The 27,591-nt window shown below is 32.8% G+C and overlaps 1 protein-coding gene across 3 annotated transcripts; it reads left to right on the forward strand.

Annotated features, from left to right (window-relative positions):
- Positions 1–26,702, forward strand: LOC110030625 (60S ribosomal protein L18a-like protein). Of its 3 annotated transcripts, none has more exons than XR_002294671.1 (5): positions 1–347; positions 7,877–7,955; positions 8,085–8,202; positions 24,843–25,051; positions 25,941–26,702. XR_002294671.1 is itself a non-coding variant. In XM_020733428.1 (4 exons), exons 1-4 carry the CDS (start codon positions 110–112, stop codon positions 24,900–24,902), a joined length of 495 nt encoding a protein of 164 aa, XP_020589087.1. In that variant the 5' UTR covers positions 1–109; the 3' UTR covers positions 24,903–25,152. The 3 variants fall into 3 exon arrangements, 1 of the variants encoding a protein (XP_020589087.1); XR_002294670.1 differs by lacking the exon at positions 25,941–26,702 and adding an exon at positions 25,184–25,283; XM_020733428.1 differs by lacking the exon at positions 25,941–26,702 and having other exon boundaries at positions 24,843–25,152.
- The last annotated feature ends 889 nt before the right edge of the window (positions 26,703–27,591 follow it).

Below are 27,591 nucleotides of genomic sequence, written 5' to 3' on the forward strand. Positions count from 1 at the left end.
GAGCACAGATCGGACGGCAGTCAAGAAGTTGCCGTGCAACCATCAAAGTCTCGCCGGTATAGACGCGGAGGGGAGGGAGGGAGAGGGCGAGCGAGAGAGAGAGATAGAGATGAGCGAAGAGCAGTGGAAAGGCGGAGGTGGAGAAGCTGGTGATCCACACCACCACCATCATCAGCACCCGTACGAACCATATCAGCTTGGCCCTCAGTATGGGACTTTCTCGGGTGTTCCGATCCCCCAGCATCCGGCGATGGGTTTCCCCCAGCCAGTTCCACCGGCCGGCGTCACTGTCCATTCCCCTTTTCCCGGTCCTACTTATTACCCTCATGGGTACCAAGCTTTTCATGGTAAAGCAATAGCGCAAAGCAAATTTCTTGTTTCTTTTTTTGCCCTTGCAATTCATGCAAGTTTCTTTTCAAATGGTGCCGGTGGTTAAAAATTATTTTAGTACTTTTCCAAACCCTGTTCATCCTCCTAAGTTTAAGAGCTAGGAATGTGGATGCAGAATTGATCTAGGGTTTGTTTTTGAGTTTCCTTCTGTTACCCACTTATAGCGTATTGACAATATATGAGATATGCAAGCACACGCCTATGAATAGGAAGGAAAAGCTTAGTCGCTCGTTCTTTGCTAGATGCATTAGTTTTGGCGAAAAGAAACATGTCTGTTGATGACCAATGTCTTGCAATTTTTTTCTGTGATCCCAGCCATTAAGTGACTTAAATTCTTCATTGTTGATCATGTTTTATTCTCTGTATGATAAATATGTTGATGCATGCCCCATATTCATTGTTGTTAAAATCTCAAGAATTATTAGTATTTTATTTATTTTAGTTGTTCTAGACTAAAATAACTGAAGTATACACCAAGGTACATCCTCCTTTAAATGTCCAGTAAGAACATCCATAACTAAAGCGAAAAGATACGAGCTTAAAGTTGATCCATGATGTAATCCAATTAAAATAGGAAAATACTTGGTCAATCCTCCTTCGATTTGAACATAAGTAACAACTCTAGTATACATATCTTTAATGACTTGAATATAAGTCATATCAATACCTTTCTTTTGTAGAACTCTCCAAAGAACTTCTCTCAGAACCTTATCATATGTTTTTTCTAAATCAATAAAAATCATATATAGATCCTTCTTGCTCTTTCTATGCTTCTCCATCAAACCTCTCAGTAAATGTAAAGCTTCCATAGTAGACTTGCCCGCCCTAAATCCAAACTAATTATGAGAAATTTTTGTATCACGTCTTAACCTATGTTCAATTACTATCTTCCATACTTTTAATGTATGTCACATTAACTTAATTCTTCTATAATTTACATAATTCTTCTATAATTTATTCTTCTATAATTTACACACTCTTGTGCATCCACTTTATTCTTAAAAATGGGACCAAAGTATTCTTCCTCCACTCTTAGTAGGCAAAGAAACTCTTAAATCTTCTAAATATTTTCACACTTCAATTGAGATATCATTAGAGGTCTAAATATGGGTACTAATTCAAATTAAGGAGTAGAAGAATACTATTTATTTCCTTTTTATTGCTTTTGCCCTACTTCTTACAACATTCTTTTGTCTTCGTTCCTCCTCTCTTTTCTGAGTCCATGGTTTTCTAGTTTCCTAACTACAATTCTTTGTGAAACGCTATTGATACTAATATAGATTCAAATTATTATAGTTCCAAATCATTACATATTCATTAAAAATAGAAGAATGTTATTGTTTTCTTTATTTTTGCTATGGTTCCAACAGTATTATCTAACCATTGGTTGACATTTCTTCTTTTATGAGTCCACCTTGTACATGGTAAAGGTCTGGGTTATGTCCTTTTATCCTTTCCCTTATTTATTTGAATCGACAAGGTCACGATATAGCCCCTTTTCCTCAAACATGTTTGATGCATGTTCTCTCAATTAGATTGACTAGAAACAATGTTCTATTCTTGTCTAGTTTTATTTAGCCTTTTCTGCTAGAAAAAGGTTTTTTATATCAATTTCATTCAAGAAACTCTCAAAAGAATTAGCAAGGATTGCATGGTTTGAGGGGTCAAATATCTTCAATCCTAAATTTCAGAAGTTCTTTGCTTAGTATCATTTACCAGTTAGATGGTTCATGTCTACTCTCTCTGAAGTAGATTCAACTTGTGACTCAATTTGTTTTTTTTTTTCAGTTCTTCTTCAGAGTTATAGGAGAGTTTTTGTGACTAGGGTTGTAAACGATTCGAGCTTGATTGATTTCAGGCTTGACTTGTGTTTAGCTTGTTCTATTCGAACTGGCTCGTATTCAAAATTACTCATAAATAATGTGTTTGTGTTCGACTTGATTTACATATTTTTAGACACTAATTTTACTATACATAATTTTTAGTTTGAGCTTAAAAATTTATTTGTGTTCGGCTCACTTAACGAATGATTTGAACACACAAAGAACAGAAATTTTTGACAGACCTATGTATGAGAAATATTCAAGATTATCAAAAGCAAATGCTATGCAACTAAGATATGACTAGGACTAGGTCATCTATACTGTTAATTGCTTACGAGAGTAATTCAAAAGATTTTTACCTTTGTTGCTTGCTGTCCTGATTTTTTTCGAACTTAAAAAAAATCCAGGTATTCTCTTATGCAACATGAAATTTTTGTTTGAAAATAACCTTCTCAAGATGTTTTAAGTATCACATCACATGAACTCTTAGCAGCCAACAACTACCCCAATCAAACTGCTATGGAAATGAATATGATCTCTAGAATGGGAACATGGACAATATTAGAACAACCACAATCAGATTTAAAGAATGCGAATGAAAGTTTACTAATACATAAAAATCAAGGCAAGCCAGTGTTCTAGCTTCATGGTAATGATGGTCACCTTGAAAGAAAATGTTGAAATTTGTGAAAATGGCTGATGATAATGAAAACTTGGGAACACAAGAAGTTAAGGTGTTGGCCTTGGCATGTGTAAATGTCCCTCTCACACTCAACCAAGGCTGCATGGATTCTTGACTCTATGCTAGTAATCATGCGGCGCCAACCTAGGTAAAGTATTCATCTTATTCTTTTATATATAATGGAGATGTGGTCATTGGAGTTGGAACTTTACATCACATTTCTCATATTTTGAAACTGTTTTTCATACACAAAAAGGAAGGCTTAAGACTGAAAGATGTCTATCTTGTTCCTACTTTCAAATAGGACTATAAATGAATCAGTGCATTTGATGCACAACTTGAACCCGACTCGATTAATACTTGATCAAGTTTATTCAAATTGGTAAATAAATAATTTTGAATGTTCTTTTGAAAGCTCAAAAAGTTATAAATGTGCCCAATATAAATATGATCTAACTTGTTTATTTATATTCATGAATAAATTTATTTATTGCTTAACAAGTAACTTGTTAAATACTTGATATTAAGCTGAACGATAGCGCATATCATACATGCTATATTATTTAAATAAAATTTGACTAATTAGAACATATTTAATTATTTTTTTTAAAAAAGCTCATTGCTTAATATTAATTTTTTAAGAATGATTATTAATTCTATATTTATTTTAGTGGATTGTTTATTAATGCTCCTAATTTATTATTTAATACATCATTGTCACCATATTAAATTCATCATACTTTGTAATATTAATTAACTATCATTATAGAAATATCTAATATCTATTTATCAATTATATAATCATATTAATTATATAATATCATATATTTTTAATTTCTTTGCCCTTTACGAACTACATTTTGATCGACACTTAGCATCCTTAACCTATCTTTTCCCTTTTATGGTTTTAACTCATTTGTTTTACATTCATAATTTTATAGCTTTTATATATATATTTTTAACAATAATTTAGCTGTCCTTAGTGAATTTGCCTATTAAGTTCATGTAATTTATTGTTATTTATTTAGTTCAATGAACTAATTTATTAGTAATTATTTATATTATTTAATTTCAAAAAACTATTCTTGAAAATTATATATTATCTTATTTAATATGCCCATAACTTTAATTGAGAATTTATTCAATTTCTTTTTTTGTTTACATTTTTAAAATCTTTTTTAATAACTTTATATCAAAAATTAGATACTAGTTTAAATTTTAGCTTGTTTATTGATTCATTGAAAAACTTATTCAATTAATATAAACAATCTCAATACAAAACAATTACAATTATTAAAAAATTTAAACGAAGTTTGAACATACATGCGAATGCTTGGTTTAAGCTTGAGCCGAACATGAACAACTTATAATATGATCACCCCAAGACAAACCTGCGTCATACTCAGCTTGACTCAACTCAATTTCAATTTTATTTTCAAATACTTCTCGTATCAAAACTTAAAAGAAACTAAGAATCATGCTAGTGAATGCATGTTCATCATAGGTGTGTTTTTGTAAGGCAAACACACAACAGCCACATTCACTAAAGGGGTTAAGAAAGAAAGAATATGTCTTTGGAACAAAGCTACATAAATCATCTTTGTTCGTCTATTAATAAATGCTAAGTCCTATCAAGAGTTTGAGTTATTGCATAGATGTTTAAGCAAAGCTTAGTGCCAACAAAAAGCATGTATAATTTGCTTTCATTACCTTTAAAATTTTCATTAGAAAAAAAAAATTTTTGAACCATCCTTTTATGGGATGCAAACTAGTTATGCTCCTTTTTTTATTTCCAGCCTTAGTGTGGCCGACCTCTTGAATTAATGCATGGTGATTGCACCAACTGTTGTTTTTTTATTAGAATGGAAGTTATGCCGTTGTTCAAGTTTACTTGGATATGAATTAACAAAAATCAAAATAGTATCAATAAAGAAGGTGGATATTATACATTCACAACCTAAAAATGACATTTCATAAAAAAGGGGTGAGGAATTTACATACATCGCACCAAAACCATTTAATATTACATGTTTTACACCTAAACTTATCTATTTACAATTACAATGCCCAAAATATTAAATAAAACTCAAAGTAGCACATTCCCCCTTTTATGCCCAACCGTCTGTCCCTCTCTCTATCTCATTGGATTTCACGCCCAACTGCCACTGGCAAAATACTGCTGGGTAGGAGCATCAAGTTTGTTGGTGGTGGTCACTATTTTAGAGGACGTTTTGCAGTGTGGGCTGGGCCAAAGCGAAGATGGCAGCAATGGAAAGGGTAGGTGGCGTTGTCTGCCTGTAGGGTGTAGCAAGAAATGGGGGATAGGTCCATGTTTTTGTGCGGACAAGCGATCAAGGTGGAGAAGAGCGTGAACAGCTTGTTCTCTTGTGCCGCATGAAGGACATAGCATGCAGACTCTGCTTGACCAGGGAGAGGATTAGCAAATCTGAGCAAAGATGACAGTAGGTGGAATAACTAAAACAGCTAGTGAGAGGATGGGAGGAGAGCCGGCTGGGTGTTGGGCCTTAAACTGTGAGGAAGAGCATTGGGAAATTGTAGCTTCTATCATGCAAGAACTGGAAAAAGGGTGCTTCGCAATTTTCTTAGCTTTGAGTAGCTGTGGAAGGTGAAAAGGGGGCTTGAGGACTGCAGATAAGAGCGCAAATTGTGCAAGGAGGTGAGTTGCTATTGGATTTGGGAGGAAAAATGTGGGTCGTGGATCTCGTGTGAGGGGAGCGGCAGGATGGAGGCAGAGCGAGGTCTGGCGGTCACCGGAGCGGTGAGATTCGACTAACGCCATTAATTGGGCATTGTAAATGTAAATTAACTGGGTTCTGTAAGTGTAAATATATAGATATAGGTGTGAAATATGTAATTTTAAATATTTTGGGCAACATGATCAATCCATTTCCATGTTTTAAACATTTCATACCATTTGAAACTCTTGAGAGAATCAAACTATGCAGTGATGCAAATCTTTGTTTCAATTGTATATGTTCTTTTGCTAAAAAAATCATAGAAAAAATGTTATTCTGAATCGAGGAAATGCATTTTCATTTGCTATGGAAAAGGCTATAAGGATTAATGATATTTAGACCAACAAAGTAAGAAAGCTCACCCAAACCGACATCTCCTAAATTTATTTGAGAAGAAATTGAAAGTTTAATTAACAAGTGTCATACCAACACTAGCGCTAATCATCCCTTATTTTTAGGACGAGTTTCCAAGCAGTCAATAAGATGAGGAATAATCCTCGATGAAGAAGATTATTTATAACAAACACAGAAATAAGAGTTAGACTACAAGAATAATGCAAAGCTGAAAGCCCCTTATGCCTGTAAGTGGAAGAGCTTAGTGCTTAACTTTAAAGTATTAGTAGAAAGTCTTGGTTTTAAAATAACAACTGATGTTTCTTTTTTACACTTACAGGATCGAAGAAATTATAGTAGATGTTTTCATATACGTCGATGACAAAAATTCTGTTTGAATTCCAATAAGACAATGAACAATCATAAAGATCTTCTGCTGAAAAGAATTAAAACCAAAACTTGGGACATTTGACGTAAATTCTTGGATTAGAGTTTAAAAAAATTTTCTAAGCAAGGTAATAAATGCCAAAATAAAATTTTGCTTTAGATCTTTTCAAAAAAATGCAAAATATAGAATTGTAAGCCTTCACTTACACTCGGTGCTCTCAATCAATGGCTATGTGTCAATGAAGGAAAACCAGTGTTGGACCCATGTGTCTTTCGGATTATTTGGGGAGCCATACATTTTCTCACCAATGCCTCACATGATATATCCTTTGCACTGAATCAAATGTCACAATTTATCCAAATGCAGCCTGTGAAAATACAATGCAAAGGAATTATAAGTTATGATATTGGTTTTTGTAAAGGATCACAAAGATAACTTTTCAGGTGGCAAGCTATTTTGTTGCAGTCGGGGTAGGAGGTAAGGCTATTAGAGGGTCTATCACAGGTTATAGCATCTTCCTTGGACCGAACTTGAGATCCTGGAAAAATACCAAACATATAATTACTAAAAGATCAAGTACTGAGGGTAAATACAGAGTAATAGCTTTTTTAATGGCTGAAACTACTTTATTGATAAATTTTACAGCTGTTCCAACAGTATATTTTGATAGAGAAAGTGCTTTCACGTTGATTAATAATCCCATCTTGCATTGTTGTTCAAACTACATGAAATTGATTACCACTTTATCATTAATAATGTATAACTAGGTGAATTTAGGACTGTATTTATTACATCAAAGAACAAGTTTCATATGTTTTGACCAACTGTTTAGGTGTGAATCAATGTTGGTATTTTAAGAACAAATTTAGCTTGTTTTCAACCAATGCTTTTGACCAAGTTTTAATTTCATTAAGTATGTATAATCTATTATGCAATGAAGCAAAAAGTCGGCAGTAAAGCCAAAATAATGAGTTGCAAAGACAATGGATTCTAGGGATCTTGAGAATGTCAACATTAATGACAAATAGAATTTGATGTAATTCTCATTTATCAATTCATATGTGCTCATTTATGTCAATTACATTTATTGTATTAATTGATGTCCATATATGGAACCTTATTCATAATATAAAAAGGGAAGGGTATGAATGTTGGTAACAATACTAACTCAAATCAAGGAATAGAGGAATACTATTAGCTGCCTTGTCCCATTGGTGAGCCCACTGTTTATAGTGTTCACTTATAGTCTTAGATCTGAATTTTTCAGAGACTTTTTTCACGACAGCCATACCCAATGAAGGTGGTTATAATTTTAGAAAATAAATTCGTGATTAATACCGCATGCTTCTACGAACTTTTTTTTTTGTGATTGTACTTTACCAACTCTTGTTGTGACAATGAAATCCATATTTTCAAGACTTTTTTTGGAAGCTTTCATTGTTCCCTAATTATCATGTTTCTTTCACTCTTCTGCTTTTCTTCTAACCTCCCTCTCCCTCAAAAGGCTACGTGCCTGTTGCTGAAGGAAGGCCTTTGAGAGAGCCACGTCTTCCCTGCTGTGGAATTGGTATTGCATGGCTTTTGTAAGTAAACCTATGCTTTATTTAATGATACTGTGCTTCTGTCTTTCACATTTTTCAGATTGTTTGTCCGATCTTCAGGGCTACTTGCCTTTTTTTCATGCTGGTGTAACATATTACTGTTTTTGCAAGATTCATTACTGGGTTCTTTCTTGCTGCCATTCCCTGGTATGTTGGAGCATTCATTCTACTGTGTGTTAGACGAGTTGATTATAGAGAAAAGCCTGGATATGTTGCTTGCACAATTGCAGTAAGTATCATCATTTGGTAGATTGGTATATTTTTTGTATGTATTTAATGCCATTTTCTAAATAGGATCTTTTATTTGACTTGGTTTAATTTATAAATACAGCTAACACTTGCACCATTACACAAAACAAATTTCTTTTTTCTTAATATGCTTCTTTCAAATGTAATTTTGTTTGTAGATTGATATTTCTTGACTCTTATATTTCTCTCCATAGACACACAAACACTTGAAAAAAAAAAAAAAACTGGAGCAAGTAGTTTCTTCTGACACTGATGGAAAGATGTAGAAGTGTAGAGCGTATTCCAGATTTCCATACGGCATTCAAAACTCTAGGCAGCGAATTATGGTCTCCTCAATCAATATCAATCATAAATCATGCAACAACTTTCAAATATAAACATGCATAGTTTCTTCATTTGAAATTTCTCACAATATGGGAGCGATTAATCGGCAATCCTCTGCTAAGCGAATGACAATGGGTATTTTATCAAATATTTTGTTAATTAAATATAATTTATTATTAGTTTAAATGAGTTTGAATAAGCTCATGATTATCATCGCCTGATTTGATAACTCTCCAACCAAGTATCATGTAGATTAAGGCTTGATAACTCTCCAACCAAGTATCATGTAGATTAAGACCCTCGGTCAGTTTCGAACCCCCGCCCCGTACCGTTTGTTTTGCACGTTTTAACTGCTTATATGTAAATTGCGTTTTTTATTTTGAGAGCGATCGCGGGTATAACCCCGCGATCAGCGTTTCGAACGCCGGTTTGAGATAAATTTTACGCATCAGCCCGCTCCACTGCCCCCTCAGCGACCCCGCAGCCCTAAAATTCTTTTCCGCCAAAGGAAGCCGCGCCTACGTCCCACGCTCAATTCGTTCGGACCTCCGAACTCCCAAAAGCCAGAGCCGCTCCTACCTCCGTCGAAGGAAGGAAGCCTGCTCCGACCATTGGTAAGAAATCCCAATCCTTCTCTTCTTCCTAGCTCGCGACTCCATGGCCTCTCCCTGCTGCCGAACGCCTCTCCCTGCTCTTCTGCCACAAGCTTCTTCTTCGACATTCTCAGCAGGTAAAACTTCTTCCTTGCCCTTTTCTTCGCAATTCCACTGGCTTTTCGACAGCAATTTCTTCCTCTTTTTCCCACCTCAACAAGCATTTCTACAATATTTCTTCCTCTTCTTCTTCTGCATTTCTTCCTCTTGTAAAATTTAAAATGTGTCAATACAGTGAACACAAATTGTGCGAGCCATTTCTTCCGAGAGAAAATTATATGTATTGGAATTTGGGCTAACCATTTCAGCCTAATCATAACTTAATACTGCTGTATGCATTCGAGCATGATGGATGGTAGTGTTCTTTCTGTATAAATTGTAACCTCAGGCTTGTTTATTGTGAACGGATAACAATAAGTTCTATGATGTTTTATCATACTACCGTGTAAAATTTTTTTCCCAAATGTAGGATTTCTTATGTGAAATTGTTTTTGGATTTCTTATATGAAATTGTTGTTGGATTTATCGTTTCTAAATTATGTACTTCGTGTATGTAAATATTATCTGGCTGAATACTTCTAAAGCAGATAAATTAGCTGAAAATTAGACTCTTTATTGTTTGTTTACTCGAAAAAACACTGCATTAAGCATCTATGTTGTTAAGCAAATTTGCATGGGGTTACAGATAATTTAAAATTTAAATTATTGATTAGAGCAAAATATAAATTATTGATTACAATTTACATTACAGATAATTTAAATATTTTTTTTAAAAAATTATCTACTAAAAGTTACAGATAAGATGTTTTATAAACACACATAATAAACAACTAAACAGTTTATCCATAACAGGGGCAAAATGGTCATTTATCCAGAATCAGCTATTTTTCAAACGCATAAACCAAACAGTCAGCCAGCTTATCCGGATCAACTGCTCATCAGCAGATTATCAAGATAAACTGCTTATCAGCAGAAGCTGGATAAGCTGCAGCTGCCCCAAACAGACCCTAAATGCTTCTGCTTTTAATCTATATTCATGAGATGGTGTTAGTACTACTCGTAGGTTGTTTGAGTAAACATAATAGTGTTGATGGTGAAATAGTAGAAATTAGATAAAAATGATGTGAAAAGATAATGCAGTGGCATATAGAGGATAAGTAGCATTATAAAAAATTGTGCAAAAAGATTTGTTCGAAATAAAGTAGTCACTTATGTATTACTCAGTCTTAGAATAGTGGAGATGAGGATTCCTAAAGCTGAACCTAAGTGGTTGCATAAGGCTAATGTTGAAGTTAATTTTTTTTTTTTGTAATTTTTTGGATACTTGAAATGACATCAACTAATATTCATTTCTTAGCTACATATATGAACTGCCCAGAAATTGTTCAAACCTGTGGTATATATAAATTTTAAAAACTTATTTGGCTAAAAGGTGATTGATGCATCAATCAGGCAAGAAATTTCTATTTGACTCAATGTTTTTTAATTAATGGTTTAAATAATTTTTTGAACACTTTTCATTTCTTTATAACTTTATATTTACTCTGTCCTTAAAGTTGCTTTAAAGAGGTTTCTCAAGCCAGTTGTCACGGACAAATAATCCCACATCGGTTAGGTGTAGGGCTGAAAAACAGTATTTAAGTCCTGGGCTGCCCACCAGAGGTGACAAGTGGTATCAGAGCAAACTACTGCCTGCCAGGTGTGTGGACTCTCCATGGTCCAGTGGGACCCTCGGTGGAGCCGATCCGTGACGAGGGCGTCACGTGATTGGGTGGAGGAGAATGTCACGGACAAATAGTCCCACATCGGCTAGGTGTAGGGCCGAAAAACAGTATTTAAGTCCTGGGCTGCCCACCACCCTTAAGGGCTCTTTTGGGAGGTGACACAGTGCTTTAAAAGAAGAGCTCAAATATAATAGCACTGCAGGATTGAATACAAGATTAAGAACTGCTAATCTGGAAACGCTTGTGTGATAAACCTTGGTCCATTCTGAAGTAGGTCACTGCTAATAAATTGGTATTTATCTTCAGACAAAACTTGTGCTAATCATCGAGTGGTAGGATGCTGTATGATGAGTTGAAATGAAACCAATCCAAAACTTTGAAGAAGGATCCGATGTTGCTATTGACGCCTTAATGGATTTGACAAAAATTGCCTTGTAACTAATATAAAAAGATTTGTGGACTTCTATTTTATTGCTCTTTTTTTTTAAATTGCATGATATATAGATGGTTAAATTATTATGAAAAGTGCTAATATCATCAATCTCACTCATGAAAGTCAACGATGTGAATTAAATATTTACATGAACTTTAATAGTTTTTCTTTTTCATAATATTGAATTATTTTGTTTTTTACTTCTTAATGATATTAAGTTCATTAGCAATTAATCAGCATTTTATTAGCAATTTTTAGTTGTTTGTTAATTTCCTTGTTTTGTATGTTTTATTAGGTGTTTGTTAATGACTTGGGAGTTTATTGGTGTTTTTTTTTACTTTTAGTAGTTTGTTATTTCTTTCATCTACTTCTCTGAATTTATAGTTATGCATCTATTTATGTCATGAATAAAATTTTGCTTAGATATGAAGTCTTTTTTCGTTACTTTTAGGGTTTGATTGTTGATTAGTTGAGAGTTTTGAAATCCTTTTGGGAGACATAATTCTAAGAAAGTGTTGCCGAGATGAGAATGATTAGTTTTGTGAGTGGCTTTACACTTAGAGACAAAATGCAAAATGAATATATCCGTGATAGAGTTGGTGTAGCTCTAGTGACGAACAAAATTAGAGAGAGTCGTCTTAGATGTTTTGGTCACATTAAACGTCGACCATCTGACGATCCGATTAGGAGAGTAGATATTTTAGATTCGACTTATGTTAAGAAAGGTAGAGGTAGACCTAGGAAGACATGGGCTTATTGTATAAAAAATGATCTTAATTTATTAGAACGAAATGAAAATATGACACTAAATAGGACGCAATGGAGAAAAAAAGATTCATGTAGCGGACCCCATGTAGTGGGATTAAGGCTTTGATGTTGTTGTTGTTGTATTTAACTTTTGTCATTTTTATAATTTTAGTTACCTTTTTTCTAGTTTATCATTCAAGTATGTTGCATCAAATTAGTATCATAGCTATGATTTTTATGCATTTATATATACTAGATTGCTGTAAGCAAATTTTAGTTGTTGAATTTCTTAGCACAATTTTTAATATTTAGTTATTCTTATTAAAGATCCTATGCTGATGTTGAAGGGTAGGATACATGATTAGAGGGGGTGCAAAGAGCACTTTTAAACTTATTTGAAAGTTTGCTAACCTCTATCCTTCATAATCAAACCATGAAAGCTGGTAATTTAATAATCCAGTATTTACTAAATAAGCACACAAATGCGTACAAGTGCAAGGTGAACGATTAATATCAAGCACAGTATTAATAGTGTCACTCTCAATTACATAACTACTCAAGTTTGTAAAAAACGTAAAATATCCTACGAGTGTGACTTTACAATCATGCAATGCTGTTGCATTAATGATTAAGCTATATGTGTGAGTACACGGCAAGGCAATTTTTTTTAATCTACTTAGCTACACTAGCTTTTATAAGCACAACCACCCCAAAGTCACATAAATGTCCAAATAATATGAAAGTAATTTAAATATCATCTATGACTATGTGAGAGCATTTAATATCAAGCACTTAATAATGACATATTAACTACATAATGACAAAAGATCATGCATTTCGATTGTAAACTGATATAATTTGGTGTGGAAATTGATATGATATTCCACAGAAATTAGGGCAAACTCATTTTATTATATGAACATCAAACACTCAACTCGATTACAAAAGATGAACACCTACAATTCGAGAGGTAGGCTTTCTCTCCCAACTTCTAATATTCGTGATGTAGGAAATCTTTTCCAAACCCTTGTCCTAAGACTCATTAACAATGATCTCAATCGCCCTTAGGTTAATAAAGACTACATTGCCTTTAGGATAGGCCGACATAATAATACTACATTGTCCTTATCCTGAGAGTAGATAAAAGGAAACTGCTGCTGAATCAAGCTCTCATGCCACACCATCACACATTGTGAGGACTTGTAATGTTCGATCCTTACAACAAGGTCCCGGGGCAAACTTTTTATTACAAAAAATATATAACCCATTTGCTCGCTTCAATTGAAGCTTTGTCTTTGTAAGATGCTTGAAGTTGACCCCTAGATGGGTCCTCATATTCTTCTCCTTTGGCGCCTCTCCTTGAAATGACTTCGAATGGGTCCTTAGTATCATCGTTGTCGAGGAACTCTTGTCTAAGTCTTCTACATCTGAGATATCTCCATCATCTCTCTCAATCTCCGCTGTCTCAACAATTAGAGTGTTACCCATATGTTTGGTTTTAGACCCTTCATAAAATTTTCTTTCAATACTGCTTCAGAAATCATCTCAACATCTTGACAAGCCCTTGAATCTCTCCCTATTCTCCATGATTATCTCTTCCCGTGTCAATGCAAAGAATTGCTCATGCAAGTCTCTTTCGTTAATGACTTTGAAATGTTCCAACAAGAAATCCTTAAATTCCTCTTACAAGCGAATTAGGTATTTTGCCCCCCTCCAGTGAAACAATGCTAGGACTTTTCCTTTTAAACATAATCCTGCTGTTATGAGCTTCTCCTCCTCATTTAGCTCATTCACTGTGAAATATTGTTCCATCTGGTACACTCATCCATGTGTATCTTCTCCCTCGACGATTGACATCTTTAAATTTCTTATTCGCGTGTCTCCTTCCCCAATTCTCTTGGTCGAAGTTCATTCCACCCATGATGCGGTGGTTGTGTTTCATTCTGCGACCCAAATGGAGTTCCCTCCTTCCGTAATCTGGCTCACCCCATAGTTAGCCGATTGTCCCCATAAGCTCCTGTTTTGCCTTCTGTCCGGAAGGCTGCTATAGCAAAAGGCGTTGACACAATTGGATGCAATCCTTTGTTGGTGTCCCACCCACCGTGGTTACTTGTTCTAGGCCGAAATTTTTCAAATTGATCTATTTCAGTCCCAAATCACATGTCTTCCCGCCTGCTGACGTTTGTTCTAACTGCTGGATATCCCATTATTCCTTCCAGGTGTTGTTGCACAAGTCCGCTTCTAACACTGCCGCTCAATCTGACTGCAGGCGGCTATGAGTTTTCGTTAAACTCGACCACTTTTTTTATTATGTCTTTTAGGGTCGTAAATCTTCTCTTCACGGACGAAAATTGCTCCTCTATGGACGTAAATTACCTCTCCATCGATGAGAAACACTCCTCCATTTTAGATCTGATTTGACTCACATGCTCCACCAATTTCTCATCCAACTCATCTATTTTTTTTTGGCCGCCTTTATTTCCAGTTGTTTTCAAAACCCATATGGCAATCTCGTAGTTGATTTGAACCAGTGCCATTTTTCTTGGTCCAATGACAATCAGTTGGCTCGAATTGCGACTTTTCTACGATTAGGGAAAGTCATTTAGCTTGTGGAAAAATCGGCTTGAATCTTGATGCTTCTCAGGAAGCTTAACTTGTCAGTCTTCACAAGAGGTGGAAGATCTTTTGTTGCCTTCGTAGAAAGCACTCAAGTTTCGGGTCTTTGTGCGTCACGATCTTCACGACAGAGTGGGAGGAGGAGAAAAAAAAGTTTTGGGTCTTTGTAAGCCACGATTCTGTCATTATCTTTTCTACAAATTACGGTAATTGCGACTATATCGCCTCCTAATCAAAGGAAAAGGATCACATCCAAGGAGCTATGTCCAACAATTGCGATCCCATTGTCACTGCTGTATTGCGTTCACTGCGGCACTGTATGCCGCAATCCCGTCAATGCTCCCCATTTATCACGACTATAAGGTGGGATTCGCGATCCCCTTTGCGGTAGCCATGCTCTTGTTATACACTGCGACCTTGTCGCTCCTCAAGGAGCACAACTAGGAAAACTGATGGTGTCGATTATTTATTCCTAGATCGAAACAATCTGATACTAATTTGATACGATTTGGCGCATAAATCAACACAATTTTCCATTGAAATTAGGGCAAACATATGTTATTGCAATAACATCAAACACTTAACTCAAATATAAAAAACAAACGCCTACAATTCGAGAGGTGCGCGCTCTCCTCAATTCCTACAGTTTGAGAGGTAGGAAATCTATTCCAAACCCTAAACCTAAGCACACAAACAATAATCTCATGTATACTTAACCCTAAACCTATTAGGGTCTATTTATACTAAACGATAATTAATAAAAAAAGATTCAATTGCCCTTAGGTTAATAAAAGACTAAATTGCCCTTCGGATAGGCCGGTGTAACGTAATCACTGGAGTATTCTAGCATAAAGGATATTTAAATAGTTGTGCATGAATGATAAATAAACTATAGACCAATGCAACACAATATTTTTACATGATTTAACACCCAATTGGCCTATATTTTTGCTAGGTTCTTTTTCGCTTAGGATTTCACAGTTCAGACTTACCACCCTAAGTTTTCATTGTATAAGTATATGAAGAAACTGCTGTGAAATCCTAAGCGAAAGAAAACCAAGCAAAAATATAAGCCAATTGAGTGTTAAATCATGTAAAAATATTTTCTTTATATTGCTCTATAGTTTATTTATCATTCAGGCACAACTATTTAAATATCCTTTATGCTAGAATACTCTAGTGATACTATCTTTCCAGGTGAATGTAAATAAATTCTTAAGAGGCAATGCTACGCAACTCTCCTTTACTATTGATGCCTTCCTCCATAGTGTTTTAATTAGCTTATCATCAAATAAATAAGTTATAGCCTCTATAAGTGCAACATTGAAATGTACATGATAAAAACACTTGAAAAATTTCTCGTACAAAAAGTGTGAGAGATCACTAAAATAATTCTCGAAAGAATTTTGATTGGATGAGTGTTAATTTTCTTCATTTACCTTTTCAAATTAAGTTAAACTCTTAAACGAGCAATTAATTCATATTATTTGCGTGTTTTAATTCATTTTCTTCTTTATTTAAAAATTCATGAAGGTAAAAAAAAAAAAAGTATTTAGAAAGTAATAATAGAAACTTCTAAAAGATTTATCTTTAAAAGCCCTTTTCAAAAGTGGCAAATTATTGTTTTGGCTATTTTTTAGTTTGATTGTTTGCATGATCTCTCTATCGTGCGATACAATTTTGGTTTTGTGAAATGGTTAATATTTGGAAAAATCATAGTAAATTCATTTTTTAATAAAAAAATATATCGTATAATATATGAATTCGTGCATAAATAACTCAATAAATCAATGGAATGGTAATGAAGCTCAAATGCATAGTATAGCAATTGTTTCATTAACTATAATTATACGTTAGTAACATGAATATATTAATTAAGCTCCAAAAATATAATTTTTTTTTTTTATTGAAAAATAGTTAAATAGTATAGCAATTGTTTCATTAACTATAATTATACATTAGTAACATGAATATATTAATTAAGCTCCAAAAGATATAATTTTTTTTTTTATTGAAAAATAGTTATGCCAGTAAGATATCATAAAATTTAATACAAAATAGAACTTTTAAACCTAACGAAGTATTCAAATATAACAATTTAGCATGATGACACACAACAACAACAACAACAACAATAACAACAACAAAACCTTAATCCCACTACGCGGGGTCGGCTACATGAATTATTGTCGGCTACATGAATTTTTTCTCCATTGTGTCCTATTTAGTCTCATATTTTCATTTAACTCTAATAAATTAAGATCATTTTTTATACAATAAGCCCAAGTCTTCCTAGGTCTATCTCTGCCTTTCAACATGATGACATAAAAATAATAAATTTAATAATATATTTTTGAGCTTTAAGTGACATAAAATTTTTTAATAATATTACCAATAATTTCTAATATGAAAAAAGAAGTGCGCATGATTACTTATGAATTATAATTTATGCAAGTATTAAATACCAATAAATTTGTTAAATTGAAACAACAACAACAACGAGAAGCCTTTTTCTCACTAAATTCGTTTAATTGAGGAAAAAAATCTAAATTAATTTTTAAACATCATAGTTAAATTTAGGATAATATAGAAACATAGTATGCATCAATTTTATCCAAAATATAAGTAAATTGCATTTGGGTTTATCTTGAAAACCATTGGTAAACTTTTACTCATTCAACTTATAACGAAATCTTAATGCACATACTAGACTTAGACAAGCTTTGGATAAACTTTTAAGCTTGTCTTACTAAATCCTCTTCTTCAATTTTTTTCTAAGTGGTCTAAGCTTCAAATTAATCCACTGAAAATTGTCATTACTGGCTATGGTTCCTACTTAACAAACTATTAGATGACGGCACACAATGGTTTTGTGAGCTACATATCTGTCACCTAGGCTCATGAGATCAACAAACTCCTCTTATTTGATGAAGACAAATTAATGTTTGCGTGAAAAAAAAAAAGTTACATTATAAAACTGTACTTCTTATCTCATTATGCATACAAGAATTTTAATTATTGGAGTTGTGACTTCTCTTCTTAAGTTTGTGGATTTACCCAACTTCACTTATAATATACACCCATATAAAAATTCTCCTCCTTTTGGCATGCTCAAAAGGTTCATAATTAATTTTAGGTTATATGATGACAAATACTAATTTTCTTGAAATGTGATATTCCTAATAAAAATATAGCAAGTAAAATTGAATGAAATTAAATAATAAATGCTTTAATGGAATAATTATGTTTGAAATTCTAACTTTGTCATTCATCTTAAATAAGGCATTCATTTTTGCTTAGTTTTTGCATATATGTTTTTAAATTCTTCAATTTGTGTAAATATTTTTCTTGGGCATGATCGAATGCGTTCCCAGCATTTGCTCAAGCAAGTAAACTCAATTCTGTAGTACATTCCTTAGCAAAATTAACATTTACATCCTATATTTTCTCCTGCTTCTATTTCTTTTATTTTGTCTACATACTTCCATAAAACTTTGTTATCATTAGAAGTATTACCAATTGGATCAATGATTATTTCATAATTCATCCTCTATATATAAATAAATGATGTAAAAACTTAAGATTAGTAGCTCACCGATGAGTAAAATTCTAAACTTTATTATTTTGAAAAACCAACTTCAACCTTTTTAATAAATTCTGAATTTTTAAAATAAAAAATAAAAACATAATAATTTCTAGTTGAATGTGAAATAAAAAAGGAAAAAAAATGCAGAGTTGGGAAGATATGAACATTTGGATGCTAGGGGGGCTAGAAGGAACAGTGAGGGTTTAAAGTTATGGAGTTGCATGATCGATGTATGAGCACCATGGTTGTGATCCTACAATGTTACTGCGAAGAGATGGCCAAAGAGGCAAGCTATCATTTTGAAGACAGTAGACATGTGTGAAGTTGTTCTGAAGCAATTGGCATTAAAGGGCTATCAAATAGATACCTTCATCCCTGTCATTGCTAATAAGATGAACGAAGCCAATCTTTTGTCATTACAAAGAGGATCAATAAAAATAACCTGCAAAGAGTGCAAGGCTTGGAATTTATAGGAATGCAGCGTAGATGAGTTCATGAATGATCTTTTGATCGTTTTACTTAATCTTGAATGCCTATACAATGTGTCTCTCACGTGTCCCATTTTTTTCGGATATGTTTGATCCTAAAATCAGCTTGAAACACCTCCGAAATAGTTTTGAACATGTTATATTGCTTTTAGGAATCTAAATAGATGATGAAACTTTTGTGTTTCTTCATCTCCTAAAGGAACATGCATAAGCTATATATTCAATTTTATTACAGTGACTATATTGTAAGTTTGGCAAGTGTTGCATGAAAGGCTTAATTGTTTTGTTTTTCCTTGAAATGTACAACCTTTAAATTTTTTATTAATTGTAGGATGAGTACAACAAAAAATCGTGCTCATTGTGGCAATGCTAGAAACAACATTGACTTGGCCTTTAAGTTTAATACTTTTATTTTAAATCTTCTATTTTAATTTGTAATCAAGTAGCATCTTAATTGCAGGAAAATGTGCAATTGGATGATGAATTATTCATTTTAGATTATAAGTTGTCTATTTTTATTTTTTGAAGACTCAATATTATCAATTTAAGATAAACTATGAGAAGGTGCGCCATTTATTTCTTTCCTTTTTTTTTATTTTCAAGCAATGAACAAGATTCTAATTGTTAATTCAAGTTAACTACATGCTTGAGTGAAAAATGGTTTCTTCAAAATCATTGACTTATTTTTAATGAAAAGATTTATCCTTTTCCTTTATAAAGAAGTAATAACAATTCATTAAAAATCATCGAAAAATTGTGATTGTTTACCTCACTTTCATCTTAGTCAAAATGGGGTTGAGTTTTTTAAGATGCATTTTTTCTTCAATACTTTTTTGATGTTTCTTTTCTTTAACACCAATCAAGGAGGTGAGCACATATAATATTTTTTCTTTTGTTCTTAAACATGCAACATGTTTATAATCTTTTAGTGAAAAAGAATTATGAAAATAAGATATGAATGATTTTTAATTTATATAATTTCATTTTTTTAAAGACAACAATTTAAACAAATTATTTGGAAAAAAATCATCTTTAAAAATAGTTTGAAAATAATAAACTCTTAAAACTAAATTTCATAATTTTGGATTAATATCATGAAAGAAAGTTTTAAACGTATAAAGATTCTATGATTTAAAAATAGGGGAATAATCCTAATAGTAATCATACTATCAAAAATATGTCATTTGAATTTTAACTCTTTGGTAAGATAAATGTAAGGCAAGTTTTAGATTCCTCGTAAGGCTCTAAATAATGGCAAGAGTGGGAGAGACCGCACTTGTCATGTTGTTAAATCCTTTCAGGATACAAGGTCCTGTATTGTTTGTGGGTTCATACAACCCGGGAGAGATCTGTATAAGAAGGATAAAAGAATAGAATAAATGTGTTCTCCAAGCTTCTCTGTATCTCTAATAATACTCCTCTGGTAAAATGAAGTAGATGATCTAATCTTTAAACAATAGCAAGAGGGAGAGAAAGAGATCCTGAGATAGTTCTTGATGGAGATCTTTTACCTTTCCTCCCACTTGATACATAAGGAAAAAGAAAAATAAAATATGAGTCGTATAGTACAGGGTCTATCCACAGTGTCTCGATGATATATTGTGACTTGGGTGTCATGCGACTCATTAATTATTATGGAGCTCATGTCAATTTTATTTGTGTTGATACTTCAATTATTTGTTAATCCTGGGGATCATTGACTGGGAAAACTCAACAGATAGGCCTGAGGAGCACCCTAACTTTTGAGGAAGTGATGACTGGTATTTTTGCGATTCATAGGGAGGCTGAATAAGCAAGTGAATCTGCAGTTCAATCCACTTGGTCAGCTACCAGATTAATTCAGTAGGTTAATCCGCCAGGTCACTTTGTTAGGTGGTTTTAACAGATGTGCTGAGATATGGACTACGCTTGATGATGGGCTTTGAATCATATGTTTTTTCAGATATCCATTAGCTGTGAATTGGTCCAAGAAAGCACATTTATTCCATTGTGGGTCCATGACAACCAATTATCCATGTACACAGACCAAGCTTTGTTATATGCTACAAATTAATTAAACACAATATATCACACTCAACTAAAAAACAACAGAGGGTTCAAATAAAATAAAACATCATACTAGTGTAGCTATGCAAAATGCAATGATGTTGACTAAATAATATGGCTATATTTGTGAGTATATAGGTAGTAAGCATAGGTTTATTTTTGAACCACTAAACCACACCAGCTTATACAGGATATCAGCCACCAAAGCCATGGTGATATAAATAATGTATGTCTATGTGAGAAAGATTGATCATTAGTCACAAGATAATGAGATTAATGCATTTTAATTATCACCAAAATAATATTCAAGTATATATAATATTTAAATAAATGTGCCAGAATTAAAATTAAACTAGATTAATAACTTCACTAATTTTCTTTTGTGGTTTGACACAAGACTAGTCTATGCACATACCGAAGCTACTCCTTGCTTAGGATTCCAATATTCCACAAACGCAACTTGTTCACTTAATGAGTTGGTGGATGAACCGTAACAATCAAACACTTATTCTGAATGAGCTCCAATACAAGCAATGCCTTCCTCTTATGTATTCCTTGGTGTCGATTAAAACTATCACTAAATAACTGAAATAATAATCTCTGCAATTACAAGGTTAATATATACAAAAATAAAATTACTCATAAAATTCTCCTATATAGATTGAGAGAGAGAGAGAGAGTGAGTGATTACCAAAATAATGGCTTAAAGGACTTTGCATTGTGTGAACACTTTTAGTTTTCTTCACTTTTCTTTACAAAGAAGTAAAGTCCTTGAGTACACTTTCAATTCAGATTTCTTTCATATTTTTATGTCATTTTGCTTTATTTATCACTTGATGAATGCCAAAGGAAACTCTAGAAAGCAGCATAAGAATTCTTCTAAAATAACTTCCTCAAATGTCTTATCAGATTGCTACAAAATCTGGACATTATAGGCAATTGTTATGTGGATTGTACGTGTGAGATGTAGGTTTGGAGAAAATACTTATTAAATTATAATAAAATTATTACTTTTTAAATTATTTCATACACCATATGAAATCATATGTAAGTAACTTCATGAATTCAATAAAGATACAAGTAAACTATTTTTAATTAATACATATAGCATGGAAATAATTAATTGAATAATAAATTATGAAACTTAAGCCAAATTTTCTTTTTAATAATATTAGTAACCAATGGCAATGTCAAATAAATTTTTAGCTCTAAATTTCTAATTATTATAATTTTTGCAAATAAACCTAATAAATTAGATAAATAGAAAGTAAATTCATTTAAATTCCCATAATTTGTAAATAAGTTTAGAATAAGATAGAAACGAAATATAAATCAAATTTATTTAAATGACAGCACAACTTGTGTTCTTCATCTTTGAGACCTTTAATAAAAACACTCAAATTATAATGAAATCTAAATTTAGACAACCTTGGATAAAACTTTATACTCTAGTCTTTCTTGAATGCTCATCTTGAACCGTCTCCAAGTGATCAAAGCTCCAAGTTAATTTACTGAACACCATCATCATTCATGGTTGCTGCTAATTGAATGAACTCTGAAAGCACAACTTATTAGATGACAGCACACTATGTCAATCAATTATGAGCCCCTTGATTCACTATTCATGAAATATTAAAATAACTACTCACATATAAATAAAACTGTTCAGAGAACACTTAATCTATTTCAACATTTGTTTACCGCACTTTGGCCCTCATTTTTTCCTCAATTAACTCTTCACACTATTCTAATTTTCATCAAAATGATAAACCAAAACAACCCTTGCTACTCAACTACTCTCTGCTACACATATATCTCAAGACATTTTTTTGAATAACAAAATAGCCATTCGTGTAAATTGTATAATCACTTTGTGTGAACTATGGATAGTGAATATTGAGAAAGACAAAAGAATAGGAAAAGTTACTTAAATACCACACAATTCTTACGAATCTGTATATTAACACCTAAAGTTGATATTTACATTTATAATACTTTGGTGCCATAAACTTATGCATGGAAAGGTGTATTTCACTTTTGAATAGTTAGTAATAGTAGTATTTTTGATATGATGTTAATCATTTTAGTGTTATATATATGTAAACATGGATGTTTAGGTGTTAGATATGTGAATATATAAGAGTTGTTTGGTGTGTATGTAAGTGCCCCGAAAGAAGAATAAAACAACTAAAGACAAAATTTGAAGTAAAAAATATGAAAAGAAAAATAATGTAAAAGAAAAATTCGAGTGAGATTTCACTTATCTATTGTTAATCTCCTTGAAATTTCAATTTCACCTTATTCTGTTGTTTCATTTAAAATCCTCAGAGGCATAATTAAGTATTCAATTATAAGGTTCAATTAATTGTTCGGATTGAATTTTTTGTTAGTTAGTGAATCTTCTGTCATGCTTGTTGAAGCTAATTGGATTTTCCATTGAACTAATTTAAATTTTGTTCCTTCAATTTTCATGTTGTTATTGCTAGAAAGGGGGTTTTCAAGAGTAAAATATGCTACCAATTGTATGATATATCTACAATTGGATTGACTTTGTGGTCATCTTGGCACTAGTGTTAGCACAATTGAAGGTAATAAAAATTGAATTGTGTATTCAAGCACCTTTTTTTGTGTAAATTAACTTAAGACATCGCCTTGTATAGGCTACAAATCTTATTCACATCTCAACTTGTATGCCATTTTTATAACATATAGCTAGAATCATAATATCATTATGGCCATGGATACATCTAATAAAAGGTTTAACTAACTCTGAATATTTTACTAGGAATATTATAAGATGTTAAGAGTTTATTCAAGCTCATATAAAGGATAGGAAACATAGAAATTGTTATGATTAACATTTTGATAACGTGTATTTATATGAACCTTATCTCTTCATTTAAGTGCCTACAATATTTTTTTTGCTTATTAGATTAGTTAAATTAGTTTATATAATTTTTTCGTTAAAGTCTGTATTGATATGAACTATATCTTTATATTTAAAGTCTGACAGAAATTTATTGTTTAATTAAACCAGTTTAGCTTATTTAGATATTATTTTGGTTGAGTTCCATATGATTTAGAATTCAAATTTGTTGGTTGAATTGGAGGAATGCTTCAGGCCTATTGTGTGATAGAAAAGTACCGCTTAGACTGAAAGAAAAATCTTATAAAATGGTGGTGAGACCTGCAATGCTCTATTGTGCAGAATGTTGGCCTTTAAAAGAGAAGCATAAAACTAAGTTAAAGTGTTGTCGATATGAGAATGATTAGGTGGATGAGTGGCTTTACACTTAGACAAAATGCGAAATGAATATATCACAAGGTCGGTGTAGCTCCAGTGATGGACAAAATTAGAGAAAGTCGTCTTAGATGGTTTTGTCACATTAAACGTCGACCATCTGATGATCCGATTAGGAGAGTAGATGTTTTAGATTCGACTTATGTTAAGAAAGGCAGAGGTAGACCTAGGAAGACTTGGGCTTATTGCATAAAAAAATGATTTTAATTTATTAGACCTAAACGAAAATATGACATTAAATAGGACGCAATGGACAAAAAGGATTCATGTAGCCGACCCCACGTAGTGGGATTAAGGCTTTGTTGTTGTATCTTTAATAAATGCATCAAGTGTTTCTAGAGAAAATTGTTAGTAATATACTTGAGTGCATTCCTATAAATATAAAGTGTCACGTCACTAGTCACAAAGACAATGATGTGCTACTAATTCAAATATATTTCTCGGCGTAAATAGTATCATTAGTCTACTTTCATTTCAAACTATGCTATAAGACATGAACGGTTGCCAGATTTAGAGAGTATATTTTAAGTGATTTAACATCTGAGAATTTTCTTAATCTTATCTCACTGCTTCTTCTATTATGACTCCTAAGATTCTCCTTACTATTTCTGCATATAATATTATTGAATTTCATGATTGCCCTATTTAAATGAGGAATTTGGCTGGCTGATCCACCATTCTGTGTTGGTGCCTTTTGAGCAGGCTTTTCTCGCTGCTATTGCTATAATTATTGGAGCAACAAAGGGAGCTGAGGTATGGTGATTATTCACTCTCCTCAGGGCATTGTTGATCTATTCTAGTCCTGCGGTTTTATGCATGTATATCTCTTGGAACCTAACTTGTATTGTAAAGTAACGAAGTCAAAGGCCATTTAATCAGCAGCCTATAGACTGAGCAGGAGCGTACTACATGTTTGTCCCTTCTCACAACAGAATGTCATTTCCTTCCTATGTTTTTTTTGTTTACTTTATATTTATGCTTTTGTGCTTTAAACTATACTCTTATTTGCATCCTGAACTGCTGATTCTCTTTTTTTTTTCCAGGCGTAAATTTATGATACCAATATATTATAAGTGGAAATATCAAGTTTCTAGTATTAGATATGTAATTACATAAGAATTGTGGGATGTATATCTAAAATTTCCTCTTTTTTTTTTTTTATTTTGGCACTTGAGCTGTTTCTCATAAAATGTCAATGCTAATTTACTCTGAACCTTTCTATGTATTTCACTGGTCTTTATATATTCCAGTAGTGTGGCTGTTTGATTAGCTAGTTTAATTTGCTGTATCATTAGCTCTATATACTTTTGTATGTCCAACATATGAAGTTAAATCTTTGGCCAACCTGATTCTAAGAGGACTATAATTCAAGTGAATATACCTATATATTCCACTGCCAAGTAACAATTATTTATATTCTTTACGGCTTATAGTAAACTCAATTCGTTTGTTTCTTTCAATGATTTATTTTACTGGCTGACTGAAATTTCTCCTACGGATTTATTTGGGCAATGAATATTGTTTTGTCAGATCTAAGTGGGATGCAAATCAAAATTAATATGGATTGTATGTGCAAAAAATGTCAGCATTTCAAGTGTAATAATGAGGCTTTTTTTCACATATGTAATAATCACGATGAGATCTCGGAGAAATTTTCTTTGCCTTACAACAATTATTTTGTAGAACTAAATTTATTTTTAATTGAATTGAGTGAAACAAATTATTTTTGTCAGAGATGTATTTTACCAATCAGATGAGCTTTAGCGAATTATTATTATCATTATTTTTTTTTGGTTGCAGGCCAGTCCATGAGAACAGCCAAGACTGAGGAATGAGCATTTTTCCGTTTTGGTTCACGAAGACTTGTGGTATTTCTTGCCTCTGGCACCTAAAATTTAAATATTACACGCATATCACCCAATTCCTCCTCACGTTTCGCATACATCTTCGTTTTCACGGATAGGCAGCGTTTAAAACATAATTTTCAGTCCTCCTTGACTTGTCTCCAGTGCCTTTCGTCTCCCATTGGAAACTCCTCATGCAGAACTCTGTACCGATTGCTTTCATCCCGTTGGCTTCTCGCTCCTTCCCTGCCTTTTGTTTTGTAAAGTCGACGATAGATAGTGAGGCCATAAAGAGTTCCTCATCACTGCCCAGGGTGAGGAGCTGGATTTGGAAACACGGGTGGGAGGAACCTTTTTTTTTTTGAGGGGCAAAAACTGTAAAAGAGTAGTAAAATTTTAGGAGGGATAAAATTGATATTTTAAGAGGGACAAAATTGTTATTTTAGCATGGGCAAAAGGTAAATTGTCATTCGATAAAGTCAAATTTTGAATTTGTGAGGATTACCTTCTGTAGAACCTACCTTGGTCCACCCCTAGGCTGAAAGAGCGGCCAACCAGTCGCTACCTTCCTGTTACCAAAGTTTGGCAGCCGTGCGTCGGCACCTCTTTCCGGTTGGAAGCATGGAATGGTAAATATGAGAAATGTAAGAGAACTCGGTGGTATGAATGTAGTATTTTACCTTAGCTGTTTCATATGAAACAGTATGTCTATGCATGAAAAAAAAAAAAAAATCCTTTGTTAGGAATCACAAGAGCCACCTAAAAAGGTACACAAAATGAACAAAACACGTGGGACTGTTTTTAGAATTATTTTAGAAAATGCGCTTTGGGCTGGCAAAATGGCTCGTTGTTCGCAAACAGCTCGTGTTCAGTTCGTTAAGAAATTTATGTTCGGCTCGTTTGCTAAGTTAACGAGCCGAACACGAATAAATATTTGCGTTCTTGTTCGGCGCGTTTTGGCTCAAAATACTATTAATCAATTTTATATATATATATATATATATATATAGATAATGAGTAGTATTAAAAGTATTTATTAAGAAAATATAATATAAAATATTAAATTAGATTCAAGTGTTCGGCTTGCTAAGCAAACGAGCCGAACACGAACGCACTTTTTGAGCTCCAAGAATAAACGAGCAAAACACGAACTGAACCTGGGCTCGTTTGTGTTCGGTTTGTTTACACTTCTAATTGCGTTGGTGGAAAGAAAGATTCGAGATTGGTGAAAGAAAAACTCAATTGCTAAAAAAATTAATTTTTTAGTATAATTTAGGGTTTAATCAGTATATACATTTGTTTAAATAAATTAATTTTTTCAAAACATTTAAATTTGTACTTTCTCGAGTTTCTTTGACTCCTACCTTTGGTAAACAGCCAGTATCAGTACAGGTAGGGTTGTGTAAATGAACGAGTGCACTCAATGAATAATTCACATTAGGCTTAATTATTAGGTGATTAAGTCTGTTCAAATTGATAAATAAATAAGTTCAAGAGCTTGAATGTTAAATAAGTGAAATATAAATATTTTCAAATTATTTATTTATATTTATGGAAAAACTTATTTATTGATTAACAAATAAATTGTTAATTATTTTATAATAAAT

The sequence above is a fragment of the Phalaenopsis equestris genome, unplaced genomic scaffold (assembly GCF_001263595.1).
Source record: "Phalaenopsis equestris unplaced genomic scaffold, ASM126359v1 Scaffold000744, whole genome shotgun sequence".
Classification (NCBI taxonomy): Eukaryota; Viridiplantae; Streptophyta; class Magnoliopsida; order Asparagales; family Orchidaceae; genus Phalaenopsis; species Phalaenopsis equestris.